The sequence below is a fragment of the Botrytis fragariae genome (genome assembly GCF_013461495.1).
Source record: "Botrytis fragariae strain BVB16 chromosome Unknown tig00000255, whole genome shotgun sequence".
Classification (NCBI taxonomy): Eukaryota; Fungi; Ascomycota; class Leotiomycetes; order Helotiales; family Sclerotiniaceae; genus Botrytis; species Botrytis fragariae.
In genome coordinates, this window is record NW_023501004.1 from 471,447 (window position 1) to 495,508 (window position 24,062).

Below are 24,062 nucleotides of genomic sequence, written 5' to 3' on the forward strand. Positions count from 1 at the left end.
ATCCAGTTGCTAACGTTTCCGTTCCTAGAACGGTTACAAATCTTTGCCTATGACCTCACGCTTGTGCTCTGGGGGGACTTGATGTTCGGAATGAGTCAGGCTTATCAGAAGGAATGAATTTTCGAATTTGATTCGAGGAATGAAGTGGACCCGGATCCGGGACATTGGATAGAGTCAAAACCTTAAATCTTCCCTTGCTGAATGGTAATATAGACCCTGTAGCCCCTGACCAGCCTGTTACAAATTTGACTTCGCACTGTGGACACTAGATGGTGTCTGAACGTTCAGATCGAGATTCTGATCTTGTCTTCTACGTGTCTACTAGCAACCAGTCGCCGCAGTACGCGTAAAGGATCCTTCATGAAACTCCTCAGATAAGGGAATGTAACGGTCGCAATGCATAATTGAGGGATTTCTAGCTCAAAAACAAAAGCGAGCCAACTCAAGCGGAGCTACAAATTAGAGCGAGCGTTTGTACAAGGTGAGGTCTACGGCCCCGCACGCGAGATGGCACGTGAATAAAAATAGACAGAATGTATGCACGGGCCATCAACTCTAATCCAAGCGACTCTGGCAATCCTAGAGCTAAGTCTGTACATACACGAATTTGTGGTTCTCTAGACAACGAAATATATGCAAGAAAACGTGGCCATGAGCTGAGCTGCACTATCACAAGAACCTCTCGTTATGAACCAATTCTGTACTCGGAAACCTTGAAGATTACACCATGATAGCATGTGTACGCGTGCTACATGCGGAGTTTAGCCGTTGAAGATTGTCCTAAAAGATAAGCTTAGGTCGCAGTACAAGCTTCTCCAAGACTGACGTCTAACGTACACAATATCTGCAATGCACATATCCGACGAATATGCGACGACAAAGCTAAATTCTTACGTGACCTGTCCTGACAGAATCGGTGTGTGAAGATTCGGAGCCTTCAAATTCGGTGTGTGCAAGAGATGCATCGCCAATATTGCGCGCCATCCCCGGTAGCACAGGATAAGCTGAAGTTGCGTATCTTAATGTAGCTTTTCCGAATCTCGGGGTAATCTCTACAAATCGGTCTCGGTCTCAAATAATTAATCCTTGTTCTCAATGGCCCTTATACTATTCAATGTGCTTTTGAAGATCTGTAGGAATGTTTTGTCTCCTAGCTAGCCTAACTTCATTCTCTCATATTGCTATTGACAATGGCGATACCTGAATCTGATATTACCACGGCCGGATCTGAACACTCTTTGGCAGAGAAACACTCAGCGCAGTCTCAATGGAATTCGACATCGGATGAATTCGACAACCAAAAACGCTATGAGCGTGGCAGTGAAGATGCTATGAGTGAGGAAACTCTTCAAGGCATGCCTTTTGACGAGGATACAACGGCTATGTCCAAGATTCACCATGGGCTGAAAGCCCTTGCTATCACTCTTTTGCCGAGTCCAATTTCAAGATTCTGCGGCTACAAAGTCGAAGTTCCTACACGCCAGAGTCCAACAGCATACCTGGATGGTATGCGAGGAGTTGCTTCATTTTGTGTCTATCTTGAGCACGTCGCTATGAAGTTCCATCCTCTGATGTTTGAAGAATATGGAGATCATCCATATTTCTGGCAACTACCCATCATCCGGCTTGCATTCTCTGGCAGTGTAATGGTCGCTATATTTTTTGTTATTTCTGGCTTCGCTCTGGCGCTTCGACCATTGGAGTTGATCTATGAGAAAGATTGGGAGCGACTTTACCGCTCATTATCTTCTGCCACATTTCGAAGAGCCTTTCGCATAGTGCTTCCGCCGATGGCAGTTACGTTTGTGATAATGTTACTCACAAGAACACACGTGTTTGATGCCAAATACTCTGGAACGGTGGATATGGACCTTGGAGGCCCAATCTATCAAGAAACCTTCTTACTTCAATTTGTGGACTGGCTGGAATATGTATTCAGCAAGCTGCTATACCCTTATGAGTGGACAGTATCACTTCACAACGTGACCAAGTCTGAATATGCGGCACCTCTGTACACCATACCAAAAGAGTTATGGTGTTCTTTCCTACTATTCATTACACTCACTGGCTTGGGAAGATTGAGACCAGTTGTTCGTCTCGGATTCACTTTATTCTTGATCTACTACGCATTTTGGTGTATGCGATATGACATTTCTTGCTTTCTTTGCGGAATGCTTATCGCTGAGCATCACGTTCGTAAAGCAAGATCTGTAGCTGTACCCAAATCCATGAGCAGAAAATTGGGGTCTGTCTTTGGGTGGTCTGTAGTCTTGTTTGCTGGTTTATGGCTGGCTTCGATTCCTCATATCCATGGATCGTATGGATCGACTACTTTCGGCTTCCAAACAATCTCGGCTATCATTTCTTGGGAATCCAATGTATTCGTAGTCGGATCCATCCTCATCGTCTGGGCAATCTCGAATTTACCTCTCCTTCAAAAAATCTTTACTTCTCCAATTCCTCGATATCTTGGCCAAATTTCATTTGGGTTGTACTTGGTACATTGGCCAATCCTTGCCTCTTGGGGGTGGCGACTTCAGCCAGCGATCTGGAAGCTCACTGGCAATGACACTGACTTCAATCACGCATTTGGATTCACAATTTCATTCATCTGCATTACCCCAGTTGTTATATTCTTTGGGGACCTATTTTGGCGGGTTGTGGACTTGGGATCTATCAAACTCGCGAAGCAATTGGAGGCTGATCTGATTGTTCAAACTCTTTAAATACCTATTCGGATAGATTCTAACGCTGAATAAAATGATACTCGTCCAAGTTTTCTAATTTCAACTCTCTTATTCGTTCATGAATTCAAAAAGCTGTGAATGTGTGATTTAGACGATAACCAGTTACCTAAAATACCACCTCAAACCACGAATTTGACATTGCAATCACATTAGCTGTGCGCCATTAGTATAGATTCTACAATATTTTAAACCTCCAGCTATCTCTAGCTTTTAATTTAGACCCTTTAAACTAATCTAAGAATCTACACGAACTAAAATATACTTAACTGTAGATATTTCAGAAAATAGACGTAAACAATAAAATCTCGGTCACCCAGAGATGACAATATGATCTTAGCTAGAACCATTGAGCGCGATTTCCGGACCAAGATTCGATCGAGCAACGGAACAATGTATTCCAGCACTTGAGAAGACCACTTTAGGGAAATCCCTTACAGCAAGATTTGTGTCAGTCCGAGATTGATCATACTCAGACAGAAATCGGGCCCGAAATTCCCACTGAACAAACTAGGTGAAATGGTTGAAACAATTGCCGCTTTCCACATGGGAAGAGTGAATCACGGGGGCGGCCCCAAACCACACATCGGAGACAGACTGGCTTGAAACAACACCCCCGAAAGTGTTTGCGTAGATCCACTCTCCGTCGCCGTCTACAGTAAGCCAGAACCAAATCTGGTGTTCAGAAATCGGTCTTAGAAGCAAATCTTTGAGTTAGGCACGCTAATTGGAAACGATCTGTGAAGTATATATACATTCAAATTGTCTGTTTGAAAAAAAACATCCATACTCATCAACAAGCTATTACTTCAAGCTATTACTTCAAGCTCAACTATCTTCAATATCCTATAACCATCTATTCAGTATGAAGGTTTCCCAGATCCTCGCCATCGTGGCATTTGTCACCAGCGTTGCCGCTGCTCCAGTTTCAGGTAAGTTATTACTTACTCCGTTTGTGTAGATAGTAAGCTAACTGATACCTACTAGTCGAAGCAAGAGATGTTTTGCAAGCTCGAGAGCCAACCAAGCTTAAGGTTGACCGCAACGCCGAGCCAGAGCCCACCAAGCTCAAGGTCGACAGAAATGCCGAAGCTGAGCCAACAAAGCTTAAGGTTGACCGTCGTACCAAGCTTAAGGTAGACAGAAACGCTGAGCCAGAACCTACAAAACTCAAGGTCGACAGAAACGCTGAAGCCGAACCAACAAAACTTAAGGTTGACCGTCGTACCAAACTCAAGGTCGATCGCAATGCTGAGGCAGAGCCCACCAAACTCAAGGTCGATCGCAATGCTGAGGCAGAGCCCACCAAACTCAAGGTCGATCGTAATGCTGAGGCAGAACCCACCAAACTCAAGGTCGATCGCAATGCTGAGGCAGAGCCCACAAAGCTCAAGGTCGATCGCAATGCTGAGGCAGAACCCACCAAACTCAAGGTCGATCGTAATGCTGAGGCAGAACCCACCAAACTCAAGGTCGATCGCAATGCTGAGGCAGAGCCCACAAAGCTCAAGGTCGATCGCAATGCTGAGGCAGAGCCCACAAAGCTCAAGGTTGACCGCAACGCTGAGGCAGAGCCCACAAAGCTCAAGGTGGATTAGGACTGCTTAAATAACCTATGCCAATTGTAGGTAAGATTCCGAGCCGTCTTCGACTTCTTTGCTGACCCTGGACAGTACTCAGTGCTATCTCCTAGCGGATTCGAAGCTAGAGCCTTTTAGTGACTGTTAACAAGGGCTTCAAATAAATGACATGATGTGGGGAAATTGATCACCGGTGTGATCGTGTGGGAATGATGTGCTGGTGTTGAACTTAGCCACTCCTTTATCAGAGTTTTGTCTCCTCATTGTGTCGTAGCTCATAGAAATGAATCTCGTTGTTTGCACATTCTTTTGTCCACCGGGTGTCCACCGGAGATAAACGTGATTCAGTTGATTCAGTGCCAGAAGATCGAAAAATTACTAATTGTCCATCAAGTAGAGTCTACAATTGAATATATCCGTGAGAAAGCTCTATCGATCCGAAAATTCAAAGAACACACTAGGTCTGAGAATCCTCGAAAAGCTTTGTGTCAAATTCACTCAAAGGTCTTGCATTTAGAATCTAGATGATTTCAAGCAGAGTTTAAACCTGGCATCTCGTCATTGGCCCAATTCTGCTTACAAGTCTCCCGTCCACCCTTGCTAAGATCATTTGTTTTCGGTAAATTCACGGAAATGTATGTTACTAAATCCACAACTTGTCTAGTAGTGCCGTATACTTGGGTGAACAGGGTTACCCCAAGTATGAACAACGTATTTAAGCTTCAATTAGATTGCTTTCATATGGAGCAAAAGGCTTAAATAAAATAGAAATCTCTATCGGAGAATACCTAAGTACGGGTACCAGCTTCTGATGAATAAGGTCACAGCAAAGTCTCTCTACAAGGATATTCTATATAAGAATATCTTCTTCATAATGATACCCCTTTCGGTCCCTCTTTTATAGCTGAAACATTACCTGAGCTGACCGTCATCTTTGAAATCTCCTTACGAGGATATACCTGGGGTTCTAAGGTTCTGAGCTCACGTGTATTCTTATTGGATCAGTAGAATCAGCAGGATTTGAGTCAGCATATAACCAATTGAAGTTTTAGTCGATTTTAAGTGAAGCATAGAAAATTGCAGAAATGCAACCCGATCGGAACTGATCGGGACCGAAATATTACTGAGTTAGATTTAGTCGGGTATCTTCATATAAAGGTACCTGACATTATACTCAAAAATATCGCTTAAAAATGTCGCTATAAAGAGGGTTTGCTGCAAAGTATCGAGTGAAAGCTAAAGCTCTAGACCTTTCTACAACCCTAACCCATGTGAGTTTTATTCCTTCAACCCTTACTTAGGGCAACCCAATTCACCAAAAGAATACGTCAAGTTGATTGATGTTGGAAAAACGTATCTACTTCAATACTTTGACTGACGTTTTGACAACCTTCCACGTGATACAACATGCCAGGATATACTAAGTTTATTAACTTTAAACTTCCTTAGCTCTCCTCGGTCGGTAGTTCCGAAATTCGTGATGTACCGGTGTTTCGAAGGCCAAGCTCGAGGATCCATCGATTTCGTTACCGAGACAACTGAATGCCGTTGTACAAGAGATATGTGATCAGCCATGATAAATGCAATGCACTGAGTAACGTACACTTTTGATGACCACCCTCCCCCACTCCCCCCGCCTAGTTCTCATAGACTCGAGAAAATGACGTTAATTGTCACGGGTATCTAATCGTGATTGTGCAATACCTACGTGGGTATTTAAAAACAAGGGATAGGGTGAATGAGGAGAATGAGGAGACCAATCACCCAGGAAAATCCTTTGGCCCGATAGTATTACCCAGGTATAGATAACAGTTTCGGCGTCCGATTGTTTATTTTGGAAGTTACTTCCTCTGCAAGCCTCGCCATATACCCCACCATAAGTGGAGACTGGAGTGAACTGCAGAGCATTGGCGAATTGGGCTTTTGGTATGATAAGCAATACCGCACCATACCGGGGCAATGATTGGAGTAGTGTAAGTTAGTGTTATGTATTACAGTACATTAGTGCAAATAAATGGGTAGATTATCGACTGCAATATGTATGTATAAGCTATATTATATAATAACTAGCAACAGATTGAGTTTCAGTATTGCTATATGTTTTTAGCGATGTTCAATATTCGGTCTGAAGTTGAATAATTCCAGTGACACAGATATCGATAATATTCATTGCAATATGTGATGTAGAATGCGTACGTATTATCACAGTGGGGCGTATGCAGAACATGCCGTATACTAACCCAATGACTGCCTTGGGGACATCGGCGAGGGACACCGGCAGGATTCTAATGTGCAGATTATTCATATTTAAACTAAGTTCTGACTGCTTTTCTTCAGCTGCCCTTTAAAGTTAATCATGGCGACTCGTATGGTAGATGCATATATGGTATTGCTTGCAGTACTACCTCTGGTGGCCAGTTATTCATATTCAATGATAAACTTATGCAATTCTTGTATCAACATCGGCAATCCCATCTTCCATCCTTCGAGAATTAGACCTTCGGTAAGATTTTAAACACTTTTAGTGAGATTAAGGTGTTATACAGGGAGCATGAAAGCGGTGTAAAGGATGAGCTTTATGGTCATAGGGTAACACTTGAACACTGGTGAAATATTTCTCCGAGTTTATTATAACAAGTCAGATGGCGCCACTAGCTATACTTCATGACTACTGCCTCATTCAAGTTCAAATCCCAATTCTTATCATATCAATCATTTTCTACAGTATGCCTGAACAGTGCAAATTCCCAACCGGAAGTAGTTCTAATTCTTGTGATCAATGTTTTCGAACGAAGCAGAGTTGCTCCAAACATCCACTTCAATGTCAAAGATGCGCTGAACTAGACAGCTCTTGCACATATAGGTAGATACTGCTGCTTTGATCTGTTCTTCTTTGGTTGCTCTTCATAACTTACAAATTCATTTAGCTTTGGAAAATTTATGGGCAGACCCAAGAGAAACTTTAAGAGCCGTCGGCAGTTCCAAAATGAGACAAAAGGAGGCTCTGATCAACTAGAAACTTCGAATCATGATGATAATTCAAAAATCTCATTGGAAGGTTAGTCTCAACTCACTCTCAACACTGAATGCGCTCACATAAAACGGACTAGGCCCTGAAAGAGTACAAAATTTGTCTATCTTATCAACTTCGATGGCATCAGATGGTAAGTCCACTTCTCTTGAAACAGAAACAAAGTTAACACAAATAGAAGTAGAATCTTCAGACTGGTGGCAGTACTCCCACGAAAACAAAGAAACGATCAACAATCCTTTCAGTGTGGATGATGTCGAAAATTCTTCTGCAAAGCGAGATCAATCTCAGCAAATAGCACCCAAAAAGGCCACGAAGACTTCCGCATGTGATCAATGCTATAGATTCAAAGTCAAATGTACAAGAGAGCCAGATTGCTGTCAACGATGTAGTTTGAGTGGTAACTCATGCACCTACAGTGCTGCCATTGACCTAGAACGATCTCGAAAACGATCAGCTCCACCATCATCAGAGTCACCCAAAAAGAAAATATCTTTCTCGCCACAGAGTAAGCCAGTTCAAATCAAGGATGGCAAGTAAACTTTCCAGTTCAAGGAGTTTTAGACTTACAATTCTCAGGTGTTGGCTCAAGTTCAACTACAACAGACTCGAATTGCAACGATATTGAAAATTTCTGTTTGTACATCTAGCTTCATGTGTTTACTTCAGGCTGACTTTTCCAGGCCATAAAGATTTAGTTACTCTGCCACCACAGTCAAGATATCTAAAGCACAATAGATCAGTCTCTGCGTCTGAGATTCCTACCTCTTGTCAGCCAATTCCGGCTCTACATGAACCGACTCATGTCATAGATGAGTGTGATATTTCTTTTCACGAGTCTTCTCACTACTACAGCGATAGTCTTCTCAGTCTGCCACCACTAGACATATTTTTTGATAATGAAAATCCTCCGCATGATATTAACTTCAATATTGGCGGGGATGAAAGTCACGAGCAACCGCACGGAACTCAAGTACCTCCCAAAGAAAACAACCTTGACCCTATTTTGGCAGACAAAATTTCAGGTGGTTGTAACTGCCTTCAATCTGCAATTTTGAGTCTCTCGAATTTGCATTCTGTCGTCTGCGGTAACCTCAATCCATCATTAGATAGCATATTCGCTGCAGCAAGGAATGGTCTATTCATTTGTGAAACTCTGACCCTAGCTCAATGCTCTTCTTGCGAGCTCAGTTCCACTTCAACACTGTTGATGCTTTGCGTGGCGATTCTACAGCAAGTATACAATGCTTACGAGTTACTTGCCAATCCTGCCGGCCTATCCATGGAGGGTTTAAACAGGGCTGACAAGATAATGACATTGAGCATAAAGATTGGAGACATGGAATTCACTGACATTGGACATAATCCAAGTATTTTGAACGCCATTCTCAAGACGGAGAAGGCAAAAGCGGAAAGGATCTGTGTAGAGTTGGAGAAAACGGTCACAAATGCTCAATGTAGGGATACTGCTGGAGTAGGAAAGGAGGAGACGATGGTGCGCGATGGATTGGTTAGCTTGATTGAGATTTTCCGTGGGCGGTTTATTACCGAAGTGATGTAGCATCAACAATAACATAGTAATTTTACGAGAATTACTGAAACAGTTCTATAAGCGTCTCATGTCTTGATAATATTGGTCCAATCTCTAACACGAACGTAATGTGCGTCAGGATCTTAATTGTCAGAAAAGAGATCATCGCTGTCATTATGGTGCTCGTCATTGTTTTCTTCGTTGTCCTTGACGCATTTGTTGTAGCTAATGAAATCATCTCGAACAAAAAAACTTTTCTTGCGACGTTTGGCGGGCCCTAGCTCCGCTTCCCGTTCAATTTCCTCATTATCTTGGTCGAATTCTTCTGGAACTGTTTCTCTGTTCAATGTAGAAGCTAGCAGCAGCGGTGAATTTTCGACAGACACTAACTGTCGCTCTCATATCTTCAAGGGCTGATATGCTTCTTCCTTGAATTTCGAGGCAGATCGACAGTTCGACTTCTCTATCTTGTTCAGTGTCACTCTGAGACTGCCAAAACTGTTAGTGCCGGCAGTTCTTTCTTCTCTCTAGGGTCGTCCTTGAACTAGCATCCGAATCAAAGGATCTAGATGGCACCTTGCCCCGTCTATTTAGGTTTGAATTGGACCTGTTCATGTTGAAATTAATCGCATTCTGAGGGTTGAGTGACAAGCGAGGTGCTGATCTCTTGATGGGTCCATTGCTACGTTGTGAATCTCTAGCATGGTTGGCTCTACGAATATAATTTGGAAATTATTGCAAAATGTTCGCTGGATTCAGCATCTTACTGTCTACATTATAAATGCCGATGCAAAGATCCTTGATGATCATGTAATTGAGTATCTTGCTGACTATATTGTAGCTGCTGCAACATAAAACTCGCCCCCCTGCCTGCCTGGAGGTAATCCGTTGTGTCGTGGTCTACTGTTTGTCCTACAGTTATTTCAGTACCCTTGAAAAGGTTTGGGATTCTGTCCGGACTGATAGAAATCTCCTAGGATATTATGAGCTGGACTTTCATAAAAGTAACCATGTGCATTTCTATTCATCAGCGGGGAGTTTTAATAATTGGGGTGATCACCAGTGATCCGGTGAGGTGAGGATTCTGGCCGTTGTCATTCCAACTTCCACTCCTCGATGAGAGATTCGACATCCACCCTTTGGATTATTATAAGATGCATAATTATTCAGTCCTGGTTTTGGATTGTCGTTGCCAGAACGGCAGTTGTTTCTTCTGTTATTACTCAATTTCGTTGCTTTATTGCTTGTAGTTGTCACTTGAAGTGCACGAGTCGAAGGACTGGATGGGAAAATCGCGCTTCCGTTTCACGTGGCGTACTATTCTAAGCTCACAATTATTTTGCCCGATCAAATGATCACTACAACACAATAGCTGGGACTTTGGCTCCAGTCTATCCAGTGAAAAAGAGGATGGTAGTCTAAGCCGAGGTTTAATTTTAAACTCTGGCAGAGAATGAATCACTGGCTGCAAAATAGAGAAATTCGAGTCATTTCTTGAAGAATCAGTAAGTTTCCGTAAACAATATAATCCTCGACTTTTAGCTTCGAGTCCTTCCAATCTCGATGACGACCAGCTTTTAAAAAAAGGCCATTGCGAGGGGCATCCAAACAGGCTGATGCCGAATGCCTGTTACGATAATGCCTTGTACAATGAAAGTCTCTCTCTGTCCTCGACCCTCACTTAGTTTCATTGTACTTCTCCAACCAGATAAAATTTTTAGGGGCGACGGATATAGCCAACTCATTGATGGACTTATTGACTAGAATCTCAAACATTGTCACATCTGTGCTAGTGTTATCACGGAATCAGGTCCTAATTTCGACGGCTGATAAAGAATCTAAGTCATATACGTGCATTGGCTTTCCTGTATCGATGTCCACATTTTCCACGGCTAGAGTGTTCGACAATTTGGCCTGCAAGCCGCCAACGATAACATCACTTACCTCCTCGATCGTCTCAGATGCTATGATAAGCTTGCGATAATTGATTGAATGGCTGGTATTACCGTTCAAATTTGGTTGCTTACTGTCGAGGATGTTGTTTCTGTTCCATTCACCAACGATTCATTTAGCAAGAATGCCAATAAGCCATGAAGTTTGATCTTTGAACGCATGCATTCACAAGCCTAGAAATCAGGCTAACTTCGAAGTATTCCAATGATATGAAAAAATAGGTTCTCTTACAAACCATGCTCCCTCTTAGAATTGTCATTCTATCCAATACAAAGCTGTAACAAATATTTATCCTAATATCAAACCATCTCAGTCATGCTTTCAGCATTGAATGTTTTCAACTCGTGCTCTTTTCGAACTTCCACTCGTATCTTGTCAACCATGCTAGAATTGGTCTTCCCAGCCCCAGAATCTTGTGCCAGTCTAGCTCCATCGTGGCCGGCACTGCCTATACTAGTATTGTATTCGCCATACTGGAGAACGCCATTTTGTGTTGGTGTTTCATTCGTCGATAAACTCTCTTGCTTATCATTGACTTGCCGAATAGAGAGAATAGTGAGGTATATGAGCGTTTAAGTATTTGGAAATCGAGGAAACGACAGAGAGGTCGATAAGTGGGGAAGCAGCAGCACAATATTCCCACCAGCATCTGGATAGTCACCCATTCTTCTATTGCCGTTGTCTCCCCTGTCTTCATTTTAGCGTTGTTGTCAATGAGTCCCAGAGACTACATTATTCACAGTGTGTGGAGTTATAAGTTATTGCAATTCGAATAAAGCCTATCACGCCAAGGCCGACGAGACGTTATTTTGCGTTCCTTAAGTTATTAGCTAGAAAGAGAAGAACTCACAAACTCCCCAAAACAAAAACAACCCCAAGGGCTATTTTGTCTCGCAAGTTCATTCGGAGGTGCCTGAGCACATTCAATGGAAGTGCCATCATCACGAAATCCAGTAGAACATTTGGAACCTCAACGGCGACTGTGAAAGTACTGAAGTTATAGCACTTCCCTGGAACCACAGGGTCCCATGCCTTCCGAATAGGTAGGCACTGCAATATGATAGCCAGGACTGTTGCTATGAGCCAGACCAAATTCAGAGCACCGACAATCTCAATTCCGTTGAAAAATGTACGATTGACGGAAAACACGAGAATGTAGAGAAAGAGGATGCTCCACTTTGCGGCTGCAAGTGATACTGGAACGAAAGATTCTGAAATATATACGGCCTAAAGTCATTAGCGTTGACCACAAACTAGAATTGAAGTTGTCTCAATCAAGTCCGAAGTACTCACTCTGAGATAATTTACCAAAACAGGGTAGGGAATCTCAGTGGGTTGGTATCCAGAACCGTGTTGGCTAGCTGCATCCAGGATCAGTTGTCATTCTTAAATATGAAAATGCATCAACTCACTCCACCAACCACAACAGATAAATCCTATGAAAACTAAGAGTGATACCACAGCAAACCAATCCTCCGATTTCAATGCATAGCTACGCTTGGTGCTAGATCTGGCGATAAAGTGTAACAACACAGCTATGATAGCGATTGGTAGACAAACAGTACTGATGACAGTAAATTGTGAATGATGTGCGTTGTAGATAGCCATAGTGATGGCAGTTGTCTTCCTAACGATAATTGTGATAAGATAGATTGGATTGAGACTGAGGAGAATTTTGAGGAGAAAAGTCTTTTAAAAAGAATTTGTAACGAGTACAAAAGGGGTTGTAGGATTCCAATGAGGCTCCTTACACCAGAATCTACATCGACATCTCTATGAGAATGGGGAGAGCAAGATTCGGGAAGGGATTTCTGTGCCAGACACAAACAAAAATATTAAATTTCCGGTGCACCTTTTCCGCAAAAACATCCCAAGAAACGTTGTGGATCCTGGCAGACTGACAATCAATTTTAATGCAGCCTACAAAAGAAATAAGACAGGTCAGATAGTGTCGCACCCTGAAGAGGAGAAACTTCGTCCCGCAGTGAACATCAATCTTCATCCGAATATTGATGGCGCAGGCTACCCGATAAAGTTGCTCGAAGAAATGTTGATGCGTATCGAAGCACCGAACTTTTAACGACAAATTTCCACGCCGCAAATATACATCTTCAAACTGGATTCAACATGTCAAGCTCACATAACTACCGGGTGCTTGTAAATCATCTGATGCAAGTTGTTGTTGAAGTATTATCAACATTACTCGCAATCGACAAAGTCGTTGACAGTGGACTACTGCTTGCTAACGAGGACGGAATCCATAACCCTAGAATAAACTTCAAACTTAAAGAACTGTAATCAACCTGCCATTCATCCGATGCAAAGATTTCAAGAACACGTTATATACAGTATTGCATCTTGGATGTACTTTCTGAGATTGACCATATCCCAAAATGTGCATTGAAGGACATTTAAGTGGTTGCCAGTGATGGGAGTGACATATGACCGAGCTGCAGTACAATATATTTGTTGAGAGGAAAACAGTGTGCCCACAATGTCAACTCCTTGATTGTTTATAACCACCAAGAGCTCAAGACATGGGATAGGTTTCAGTCCGGGGCCCCTGTCTGAATTTCCGGATTCGACAGTAATTTCATAGATTTACAACAACGTGGGGTAGTACCGGCACCCCTTGACGAAAGAGAACAGGAAAATGAATCCTTAACATCCAATCAAAAAAAACTAAGGGGAATTCCGGTTCTGGTGTTTACTCCGTAGTTTGAAGGAAACTCTCTTCCTCCCCCTTCAGGATGAGGGCTAATGGAGAAATTCGAAAAAAAAAAAAAGAAGAAAAGAAAATTCAAAAGAGAAAGAGCAGACATTCCAGCCACCCAGAAACAATAGGTGATACACGGCCTACATCCATATCCGTGGACCAATAGCCATGCTGTTGGGTTTCGCTTGCCACATTACATGATAGATCACTAAATCTAGCGACTTTTGCAGAAAAGAACACCCTGCATCTCATTGATTTCGGCCCGCACTACCCCGCGTTGAATCCATTGAAGAATGAGTTACTTCCTGCCGTCAAACCACACGCTTCTGGAAGGTAGTGATGCCATTCCATGAACTCGGCTGCCTGCGTTTCTACACACTCACTCTCAATAAAAGCGACATGATAAAGCAACACAGCGGCGCAGAATACGGCGCAGCATATGGCACAATCGATTGTTTTCGGGTATTCAAGCTCTCGCCCTTCTTCTATCATTTCCGTCATTCTCATGTCCTTTAGCTTTTACTTTCCCAAAGTTTCTTCACCTACCTTCTGGCCTGAAACATTGAGCAAGATCGCAAAAAACTATGGCCAAACGTGAGATTGACAACATTCCAGGAATTCATCCACGACCTGTTGAGATGCAAGTGTTATGTCTAGGTCTTTCACGTACCTCCACGATGAGTATGTATAACCTCACCTTCGACGCTCCTCAGCGACTAATCTTTTTCAGCAATGTACACCGCTTTGAATAAGCTGGGCTATAGATGTTATCACTTCTTGGAGTTAGCACACCGGAACAAGGAGAACATGAAGCTCCGTCACGTTATTTGTTGGTTAGAGGCGCTGAGATACAAGGTGCTTGGCATCGGCGAGCCATACTATCCAGCGGACTTTGATAAACTTCTGCAAGGGTATAGTGTGTGTATGTTCTGAGCATATAGCTCCATGTTTGATTGCTGAATTTAAATCAGGCCCTTAGTGACATGCCATGCGTCAATTTCTCTGATGAAATGCTGGCGGCCTTTCCAAATGCTAAGGTAGTTCTTACTAGCCGCGAACCAGTCGCATGGGTAAAGTCATTCGATAGCTCAATTTATAGAGTTTTGGAATGGCTAGTTTGGCCCTTTTTACGATTTATCGATCCTGTAGGTTAAGCAAGTCTTCTCATTCGTCCTCTAGATCTTGATATAACCTCAACTTGTTGCACAAACTAACGGTCCAAATCTGCTATTGTACAGGAAGGAATGGGCGCTGTACATGAAACCATGCGTCTTGCAATTACCGACTACACTTCTCCTAAACCATGGACAGATCGCGAAGCGCTTGCCGCTCATATGTCGAAACATGTCGAGCATATTCGTTCCGTAGTTCCTCCAGAAAACCTTCTAGAATTTCATCCTAGCGATGGCTGGGAGGTTTTATGCAGATTTCTCGGGAAAGAAGTCCCAAAGGAACCTTTTCCATACATAAATAAAGGGAACTTCACAGCCAATGTTTTCAAACTTGTTCTTGTCCTGAAAACCATCAATATATGTGGGCCATATTTTATCGCGTTGGGGGTGGGCTATCTAGCTTGGACATGGTATGGGCGATTTTGATTGTCCCGTAGGTAGTGAGATGCTAGAAATTTGAAGTAGCGATAGCTTGCACCTCTTGTTCGAAGTTTAAGTCTTATGAGAAAATGCTTGACATGAAGATACGAAACTATTTGCTTTCGTCAAGCAATAGCCTCCACTCTCAAAACAGTAGCAGAGCTTGAAATTTGCCCATCCAGTCAGATATGTAGGTACGTGAAAAGGCATCTGATCATTTACCAAACAAAAGCTAATTCTCGAAATGAGTGGACATGGGGTGCCGCAAATTATATTGACGCAGTATGTAGGGACTAAATTGCAGTCAAGTAAGCATTTGCCGCATCGGCCACACCTAGTTAGGTAGAATATCAATCCGTGAAGCCCGTAATATGTCTTAAAAAGACTGCATAATATCTGCCTACTTTTATTGGTTGCAACACCAACAAGGGTGTTCCATTTCGAAGTATTAATACCCCGAACAATACTTTGAAAGTAGTCACTTGGTTCTTGACAAATTTTCTGTCTTATCAGTACCACAGTACAAATATTGTGTTGAAAATGAGAACAGAAGCGATACCACGTCAAGATGCAGATTCAGATGCTCATAATTCTGATGAAATCACTGATCATGAAAACCCAAGCATTGAAACAGCAGTTGGAATTGCAGAATTTCAAGATGAAACTCCGCCGAAGAAATCCGATGAGAAATCGCCGGTCGACGCTGGAAGAATTTCAGATAAGATTGAAGTGAGGAACCTATTGGAAGAACAAGCGCTGATTGACTCGACTCTGGAGGGATGGAGATTTCAGTTTGTGAACCTAGCGTGGGATCCCCTTGACTTGGAAACATTTTAAAAGATGAACTAACCTGAACAGAATGTGTTTGAGCTTATTTTTATCACAACTAGAAGCTAAAATTGTCAGCACCTCCTTAGTATCCATCACGGATTCTTTACGTGCATTTAGTATAAGCAGCTGGGTGGTGACAGTATATCTTTTGACGTATACCGGCAGGTGACGCGAAATCACTTGACGTCATACGCTAATGACTTCAGGGTTTCTTATAATTATTGCGAAGCTGAGTGATATATTTGGACGTAAGAACTTCATAGTTCTTGTGCTAGGCAGCTTTATTGCTTTTTCGATTGGCTGCGGTTTCAGTAATGATATGACAACACTGTAAGTAGATATGACCCGGACAATAGCCTCAAGTTGCGTTTTATCTACTGACTTTGATGTAGCATAGTTGTTCGTGCGTTTCAGGGGATCGGTGGTGGGGGAATGTACGCAATGGCCTTCATTGTTCTACCTGAAATGGTTCCAATAAGCAAACACGCACTGTATACAGCAATCTTGGCATCAACAATAGCGCTGGCAGGGCTATCGGGGCCGCTGATAGGGGGTACTGTGAACCGAAACCATGATAATACTTTCGCATGGCGATGGATATTTTTATTAAAGTAAGGAATCTATGACTTGAGGATACTCTTAGCTGACAAGTGACGCAAGCGGGCCAGCTGGAGGAGTCGCACTTGTGCTTGTGCTCCTCGCAATGCCTTCAAATTTTCCTAATCACAGAAAAGAGAGTCCTCGAAAAAATGGAGGGCTCTCACTGTTGAGAACTTCAAAAGCATAGATGTTATTGGCTTGTTACTTCTCCTAGGGGCTTCTATCTTGTTTGTCACCGCTTTAGAGAAGGGAGGTACACGATATTCTTGGTACAGCGTCATTACACTGAGCCTGCTCATTATATCTTTCGTTCTTTGGGTACTTTTCTGGACTTGGGAATGGTATCAAAGCAACCATGAAACAAAGCAAGAACCAGTGTTTCCTTGGCGGCTGGCCAAAAGCTGATTTGCGGCAGGAGTATTTCTGTAATTACAGTACCACTCGAATACTCATTTTAGTCAATAGTTGGGACCTCATTTGAGGGGTATGCAGCAGCTAATTCGTTCTCATGGTAACAGAAATTCGTTTTTTACAGGAGCAGCCATGACAACTGTGATAATTAACCTTCCGCAAAGATTTCATGTTGTGAATGGAAACTCTCCTCTCGAAGCAGGCTATCGATTGTTGGCTCTGACCATTAGCATACCATTTGGTTCATTTATAGGCGGATTCCTTGTCCAAAAATTATGCATCCCCTTTATATGGGTCTTGATGGGGTTTGCACCGCTACAAATCGCCGGTCTAGTCCTTCTTGGCTTCTCTTCATCAAATAAAGATATTTCACGCGCGATCTACGGATACCAGGTAGTGGCGGGACTTGGGCTCGGGGGGAGCCTGGGGGTTTCTATTATGATGATACCGTTCATCGCAACCAAGCAAGATATGGGTGAGTGCTGATTGAAATTCACTTTCTGATGAGTTTTGGTTGCCTAGCTACCCTCAAAAGAAAAGATTTCGAAGACCAACGTGTTATTCGGTTGGCAGCGGTAGGAATGAGTGGCTCGGGACAGTTTCGAGCCCTTGGCGGATCTATAGGAATCGCAATCTGTACCAATGTGCTCAATAATCACATCACTTCGGCTCTTTCATCGATTCTCTCTCCAATTCAACTTAACGAGCTTCTCCAGTCGACCGAAGTCCTCACGAAATTCCCTCCCAGGCTTTTGGCCATTACAAGAAAAGCTTACTCTGATGCGTATAACACTCAAATGCTTCTTCTTGCTGCTTTTAGTGCTGCAACTTTGATGACTACCGTACTATTTTGGGAAAGGACACCGAGGAGAATGACGAAATCGTAATGCCTTGGCTGCGATAATTCTCAACAAAATGCACATATTTGTACTGAGTATAATCCGAGTAGAGATTCTGTGTGGAGCTATGGATATATTTCGTTACGTATAATTCCGGAGTGTGTCGACAGGGTATTGAGAGAGGCTGTGACTCTAAAACAATCGTTCTGTTTATGTCTCCTTTGATGCCTATCTAGCAGTTTAACAATTGATCTTGACTTTGAAGGGACCATGTGAGATTGAATCGCATATAAAGGTGTTTTGAGGGAAAGCGTCAAAGAGGCAATAAATATCTAGAAAGCTTTATACCCCTAAAAAGGGTACATAAGCCCTAGTCTCTTCGTTCTTCCTAGAACTCTTCTCTTCAACCTTATTTCATCTTCTTCAGCATTGTTCTCCTTCTCGTTATTCCTTCTGCCCTATTCTTATAGAAAGAAATTTCATACATATCACAGATTATCGTTCCTAATAAGATGATTATCCTTTCAACTTATAGCTTAGGAGTATCATAATTTTAGCCTCGTATGACACAGGATTAGCCTACAAGCTAGTACTTCATACATGCCTTGGCTCTATTGAGCTTTATCGCCAAATTTAGTTAGAAAATAAAAGAATTTTCCTCATTATGCTCTTGAAGTGATGAGATAGAAATTGTAGCCATAGGGAAAATTTCAACACTGAGGTGCAAGGAGATGCAAGACTCTGACTCAAAGTAGTAGTGTCTTATCATCCGAAAGCTGCAACACGCATTCCCAGCTCACGTTATTCGAATGGGTATCCCTGAGAATCCAGACGTTTTCCAGGAAAGGTAAAATGGTACTTCGATGATGCATAAATGGATCATTCATTGATGGCGCAGAAAATATCTTTCTGAAAGTATCTCGTTCTTTCACTTTAGCCACACATCCCAATATGTACAAGGGACACACGATAGCACGAATTAAATCCTCATGTAGTATGGTTGGAAGCATCATCAAAGGTTCGGCGATAATACTGTACAAGTCCGGCTTTTCTTCAACAACCTTAAATCCATGAACGACAAGCTCCAAATAAATGCAAGCAGCACGAGTAAAGAGCCGTGTGATGACAGCTTGATCGCTTATCCGTGATTCACCATGTGATGTCGTTTTCGGATTTGTAATACGAAGTTCTGTCAAGAATTGTTCATTTAACCCGCGTTGGATGGCTTGTCTGATAACATCGGCCTGTATCTCGAACGAATGGGCATCGAAGGTACCGCTCTGGAGCCCATTTCGTTTAAACTCATGTAGGGTAGAAATACGGCCTATTTCAGTCATAACCCAGTTCTTGCAGCCCATGATTTTTTCTAGCTTGATCTGACGACCAAAAGCCGTATGATGGAGATCAAGAAGTTGTGGTGACTTTCCAGTGGTTATACAAGACACTACGTCCAACCACATAACAGCCCCGGATAGAAATAAGAAAATTATAGAGGGCTCATTGTTCAGCAGTTCACAAGCTGTTGGTAGAACGATGGCTGTCGATTCATCATTGGCCCATAAGCCAAGCTCGGCGGCATGCGCTCGGTACCCCTGACCAAACAGATCGGTAGCCGCGCGGAGATGAATTTGCCATGAGCTTTTTTGTACACCAAAAAGCTATACGAAAACTTAGTAAGACTTTTAAAAAGGCATACATTATATAAAAGACGCGACTTACCTCGAAAAAGACAAGTTGAACAACACAAGCCATAATTGCAAGACTGCTCCCCACGCAAATGTCCCTACCATAGACGCAGTCTTTAGCACAATCCTGGGCGGATCTAATTGCCTCTTGAAATTCAGTCAAACAAATAGCAAGGTGGCTCTCTTGCTCGGCGATGCTAGGCTTTGTACATCCACCGGAAGTCAGTTCACGAAGTACAACACCGCGATGATAAGCGCTGAGACCAATAGATGCATGATATAATGGTTTAGTTTTCAGCAGAAGGGAGAGCAACCACCCTCGTCCTCCTTCAGACACTTCAGGCTTATACATGGGATATTGCAGCGGAAACACATTATCCACGAAATGCATTAGTAATGCTGCTTCATTACTTGTAATTGCTGGTGTACCGAAAAATCTGTTTCCACTTTCTGGCGTCGTGCCCTGGGCTTTGTTAGTCATTCATCAATGCTCAATTGTAATCATCTTACCGTGGAAGTTTCCGCTGATATACTTGGACTGGACTGCGTAGGGGAAGATCCTGATGAAGTTTTTTGATAAGCTGTGTCTTCAATTGCTGTAGAAATGGTTCTAGCGGGTGCAGTTGCGGTCTTTGGTGCAATATTAATAGTGGAAGCCTCTGTATTAACCCCGTTATTCGGAGCCCCGTTTGAACCAGTTAGTCGACCCTTTCGGCGTGATGTGTGTTTGACAATTTGTTTGATACTATTCGCCATTTCTTTCTCTCTTGGTCCATTATCCATCCAATCTGGCTTAGTCCCGTATCCGTAGCACGTTATCGCTAAGGATTCGCATGTGGAACATGGTGATGGTTTCCGCTCATCGCATTTCTTCTTGCGCAAACGGCATGTCCAACAACCCGATTTACTTCGCAGTAGATTATTCATCGTGAAGAAGAGCAACGGAATAGCTATCAGGCAATGAAGATAATCTATTGATGTAAATCACAGTCAAAAATCTTCAATGATGACAATTTCAACAGTCAGACCGCATTTCTAAGCATTAGAAATGCCTCAAAGTCAATATAAAATTGTTTCCGCTAGCGCGCCGCCCCCGCAACGGCGCAAAGCCACCTTCCGCCACGTCAATCCAGCCACATATTGATATCACTGCTGTAAGAATGCATCAAACGATGATCCACAACGATCTTGAGAAATATGTAGAAACTGCTCGTAACGATGCGATCTCATTGAGTTAACAACCATCCACCATGGCATCGCTAGACTGATTTCTCATAAGAAAAAGAATGAAGAATTAAATTTCTATCTTAGCGGCCTGGACACCCACCCAAGTGCTCAACTCTCGCACAAGGGACGATGAGTACATCGAACCTATACACACAGTTTTAAGGAGCAACATTAAGCATTACAAGCTACATCTAAATAATGAAAAGTCTTCTTTCCTCGAAGCCTTTCCGCTTCTTCGGAATCGCTGCTCATAAGAGCTAAACTAATCTGACATCTTGTGTCAATCGGTTTGGAATCAGAAACTCCATCAACCACTAGAATTCAACCCACATTCCAACAAGCGTAATCCATTGCAAAATCCCATTCTGAATAGATGGGAAAGATCACATCAAACATGGGAAATACAGCAATGGCATGTGAGGTAGATGTGCAACAGTAACTATTATTTCTCAAGATTAACCAATTACCTTTGCTATGCGATCATCTGGAGGTCTCGAAATCTAACTAGCCACTGATATATGGAAGATCTTGATGAGAGGTGTTATGATTTGGCTAGTCAGGTTGCTTGTGTTGGCTAGGATGGAAAAAACTTTGACGTTGGGTACAAAGATCTACAATTAGTTACGATTTAAAAGAAGTATATGCAAGAAATTGGATGAATTTAAAAGGCTTGGAGTATTAGAATTTTAACCGTTAAGCTATCATGACGACGTTCCTGAGATGCAGGGTGTCAAGACGACAGTAGTTGGAACTTAGTCTCGGCTCAAGTTTCTAGTATCAAACTGCCCGTTGATCCCCCCACATTTAGACTTTTTCTTGGACATTAGCTTGGGTTTAGTTGAAAGATATGATATAAACAAGAGGAAACCAAAGACGAAGTGTTTAGAACAAGACGAGGTCTTCGTACCTATGATGGAAATAACCCGCTTTTTGTTGCTAGTCACCAATCTGGCGAGAGAATGAAAGATTGACTTTGGATCAAGAACTTAAATTCACAACATGACAAGAAAACCCGAGTACAAATCATCTAGATTAGACGTGATCCAACCAGAAAAAAAATCATGTGCTTTCTTCCTCCCACTTTCAGAATTCAATTTGATACTGAGCTCGCCAGGCTTCACCCAACTTGAGCCATGGGAATAGTGGCATGTTTCTCGATTGCACCATAGCATCCTGTAGTCTCAAAACAACCTATTCGGTTGCGTATTTCAACATGAGGAAAAATCGAACCGTAATTATTATTATTATAAGTTGTTATTGGTATATAGTCATATCAATCGTAACTCTTTACGCATGATCATATTCCCTCGCCCCAAGAACAAACCCAATAAGACGCAACATTCCTCTTCCCCTTTCAAGATTACAAATTTATCCAGCAAACATATAGCTCTCATTCAAATCTCCATCTCCTGCGATCCATCGGTCTCCGATTACAAATTACAAATTAAGTAGAACATCAAAAAATGAAAAAGATCATATCTCTATATCCAGTATTGATGTGCAAGATCGTGAGAGCATTAGAGTGTTGTCACCGCTGCGGGAATTGAACCTGTCGATGAACGCTTGGATTTCGATCTTGGAATAATCTTATCCCGTTTGCGAATTGATTTTCCACTTATTGCAATTTCAACAACAGCTTCTAATTTGGAAATGCGTAGCTCGAGGCTATATCCTTTTGTAATCAGTCTCTTCATACGTTTTTGGTATTTCCCACTACAGTCACCATCCAGCTGATGGCCCTCCTCTTGGGCGGGACCTGGGCAATCACAGCCAAATCCCGGGGTATTCGTCCTATTACACCCAGGTAAATGCTTCAAGTTGGAAACGAATTCGGTACGAGAAGAAGAGGGTTCGCCGGAGTTATTGATTTCTTCCATTCCGCCAAGGCCAGAATCTATCTTGACCATGGGTGGTGTGATACATAGAGAACGATCTATTCTCTTTCCAAATATTGCCGTTCTTGTCCTCCAGTCACGATGTCCCTGGTTTTCTAGACGGGAGAATCTGGCCAAATCATTGTTGTTCTCGTGATTTATCCACGCAAGCGGCCCGCCTTCACCTTCTATATAAGCTTTACCATGTACCCATCTCCAGAGCTTTGCCTCCGTTGAGACCAAATAAAACTCTTGCTGGTCTTGCGGTTTCTCCCAAGTATCCCACTTTCGGCGTCTGGATTGAGTGAAAATCTTGAGCGGTTCGAGTCGGTTGGGCAGTTGTGTATCATTGCTGAGAATGTAGATCAATCGAGCGTCGTAAAGTTGAGACGTTCGCTCAATCACGATACTCCTACGACAAATTTCAGTTTCCTTTGTGATCCATACCCATCTTCCGTGGAGCAAATGGTTCTTCACTAATTCTATACTGCTTTCCCCTACACTTTGGTCTTCTGTAGGCAGGGCTACGAAATTTCTCCAGTCGTTGAGTAAATAATCGTTGTGGTCAATTCGTAGGACACAATGCTTCAACATATCCTTTGTCAGTTCTTTAGATAGTACCAGCTTTTGATCCTTTTTCGAATATTCGATCTCCTCCGGAGTTGTAACACGCTCCGAGAATTGAAATACTGGTATTAATTTTATGCGCCCAGCCGTCCCTTTAACACTTCGTGGATAAAGATTATCCTCCGCATGAACATATAAAACTTTCGTGCCATTCTGTGGTTTCTGTTGCGAAACAGTCTTCTTGCGTTTTAGAATCTCTCTCTGCTGATCAAACATAGGTTTGAATCTTCGGACAAAAGTCAAATCTCGCGAAATCGGCTCTAGATCCTTTACGAGATCTTGCTCTATAGTAAGAAGGTCCAAAGCTGGCTCGTTAAATCTGGCATTTTGTCTCTCTCGATCATCGTCAATTTCTTTCATTCTTTCGGGGTGGTGTTGATCGGAAATTATTTCGTTGTAGATTCGCTTCGAGCTCTTCTGGCTGAAATGAATTCTTCCTCCAAGGACTCGTATTTCCGAAGCAATGACTTGAAGTTCCGGAATGATCGCTCGAGATCCTTTAACTAAAATCTCACATGGAATTACCGGCAGTCTTTGAAGTTCCTGTCCTGGTAGTGTAAAATTATTGGGAATGTAGGAGGAAGGGATTTCTTCCTTTGGGAAAACGCCTTCATCTTCTCCCATCGTAGATTCATTAACTCCGGCCATTGTTTCGGATTAGCTTAAGAAATAACGACCAATGAGGTTTAAGAGGAGAAAGATTTGAGACGGAAGAAATTCGAGAGAAGAGGAATAATCAGAAGGATAACAGCCGAGTGGGGTGGGCCGAGATGAAGAAGTCGAGGTGGGTGAGAGAATAATGTATAAGGATGCAGTACGTA

At 42.5% G+C, this 24,062-nt stretch overlaps 9 protein-coding genes across 9 annotated transcripts; 6 read left to right on the forward strand and 3 right to left on the reverse strand.

The window, feature by feature from the left end:
* Positions 1–1,190: 1,190 nt before the first annotated feature.
* Bfra_011920 (putative acyltransferase protein) lies at positions 1,191–2,726 on the forward strand (the record flags this gene model as incomplete). The annotated part of the gene is made up of 1 exon (XM_037342246.1): positions 1,191–2,726. The coding sequence occupies one exon, from the start codon at positions 1,191–1,193 to the stop codon at positions 2,724–2,726; it is 1,536 nt and encodes a 511-aa protein (XP_037187904.1).
* Positions 2,727–3,609: 883 nt separating this feature from the next.
* Positions 3,610–4,342, forward strand: Bfra_011922 (putative mucin 12ea protein; the record flags this gene model as incomplete). Its single annotated transcript, XM_037342247.1, has 2 exons — positions 3,610–3,676; positions 3,732–4,342. 2 exons carry the CDS (start codon positions 3,610–3,612, stop codon positions 4,340–4,342), a joined length of 678 nt encoding a protein of 225 aa, XP_037187905.1.
* Positions 4,343–6,661: 2,319 nt separating this feature from the next.
* Positions 6,662–8,916, forward strand: Bfra_011923 (putative transcription factor cys6 protein; the record flags this gene model as incomplete). The annotated part of the gene is made up of 5 exons (XM_037342248.1): positions 6,662–6,827; positions 7,063–7,187; positions 7,252–7,382; positions 7,435–7,863; positions 8,039–8,916. Exons 1-5 carry the CDS (start codon positions 6,681–6,683, stop codon positions 8,914–8,916), a joined length of 1,710 nt encoding a protein of 569 aa, XP_037187906.1. The 5' UTR covers positions 6,662–6,680.
* Positions 8,917–9,029: 113 nt separating this feature from the next.
* On the reverse strand, positions 9,030–10,018 carry Bfra_011924 (uncharacterized protein; the record flags this gene model as incomplete). The annotated part of the gene is made up of 3 exons (XM_037342249.1): positions 9,030–9,217; positions 9,718–9,859; positions 9,947–10,018. The coding sequence occupies 3 exons, from the start codon at positions 10,016–10,018 to the stop codon at positions 9,030–9,032; spliced, it is 402 nt and encodes a 133-aa protein (XP_037187907.1).
* A 4,121-nt stretch (positions 10,019–14,139) lies between these two features.
* Positions 14,140–15,153, forward strand: Bfra_011925 (putative nad dependent epimerase dehydratase protein; the record flags this gene model as incomplete). The annotated part of the gene is made up of 4 exons (XM_037342250.1): positions 14,140–14,236; positions 14,286–14,473; positions 14,527–14,700; positions 14,794–15,153. The coding sequence occupies 4 exons, from the start codon at positions 14,140–14,142 to the stop codon at positions 15,151–15,153; spliced, it is 819 nt and encodes a 272-aa protein (XP_037187908.1).
* A 534-nt stretch (positions 15,154–15,687) lies between these two features.
* Positions 15,688–16,147, forward strand: Bfra_011926 (putative efflux pump antibiotic resistance protein; the record flags this gene model as incomplete). The annotated part of the gene is made up of 2 exons (XM_037342251.1): positions 15,688–15,938; positions 16,006–16,147. The coding sequence occupies 2 exons, from the start codon at positions 15,688–15,690 to the stop codon at positions 16,145–16,147; spliced, it is 393 nt and encodes a 130-aa protein (XP_037187909.1).
* Positions 16,148–16,174: 27 nt separating this feature from the next.
* Positions 16,175–17,876, forward strand: Bfra_011927 (putative mfs multidrug transporter protein; the record flags this gene model as incomplete). Its single annotated transcript, XM_037342252.1, has 6 exons — positions 16,175–16,308; positions 16,371–16,589; positions 16,713–16,953; positions 17,044–17,062; positions 17,114–17,464; positions 17,512–17,876. 6 exons carry the CDS (start codon positions 16,175–16,177, stop codon positions 17,874–17,876), a joined length of 1,329 nt encoding a protein of 442 aa, XP_037187910.1.
* A 698-nt stretch (positions 17,877–18,574) lies between these two features.
* Positions 18,575–20,440, reverse strand: Bfra_011928 (putative c6 transcription protein; the record flags this gene model as incomplete). Its single annotated transcript, XM_037342253.1, has 3 exons — positions 18,575–19,486; positions 19,548–19,976; positions 20,024–20,440. The coding sequence occupies 3 exons, from the start codon at positions 20,438–20,440 to the stop codon at positions 18,575–18,577; spliced, it is 1,758 nt and encodes a 585-aa protein (XP_037187911.1).
* A 1,817-nt stretch (positions 20,441–22,257) lies between these two features.
* Positions 22,258–23,889, reverse strand: Bfra_011929 (uncharacterized protein; the record flags this gene model as incomplete). Its single annotated transcript, XM_037342254.1, has 1 exon — positions 22,258–23,889. One exon carries the CDS (start codon positions 23,887–23,889, stop codon positions 22,258–22,260), a length of 1,632 nt encoding a protein of 543 aa, XP_037187912.1.
* Between the last annotated feature and the right edge of the window lie 173 nt (positions 23,890–24,062).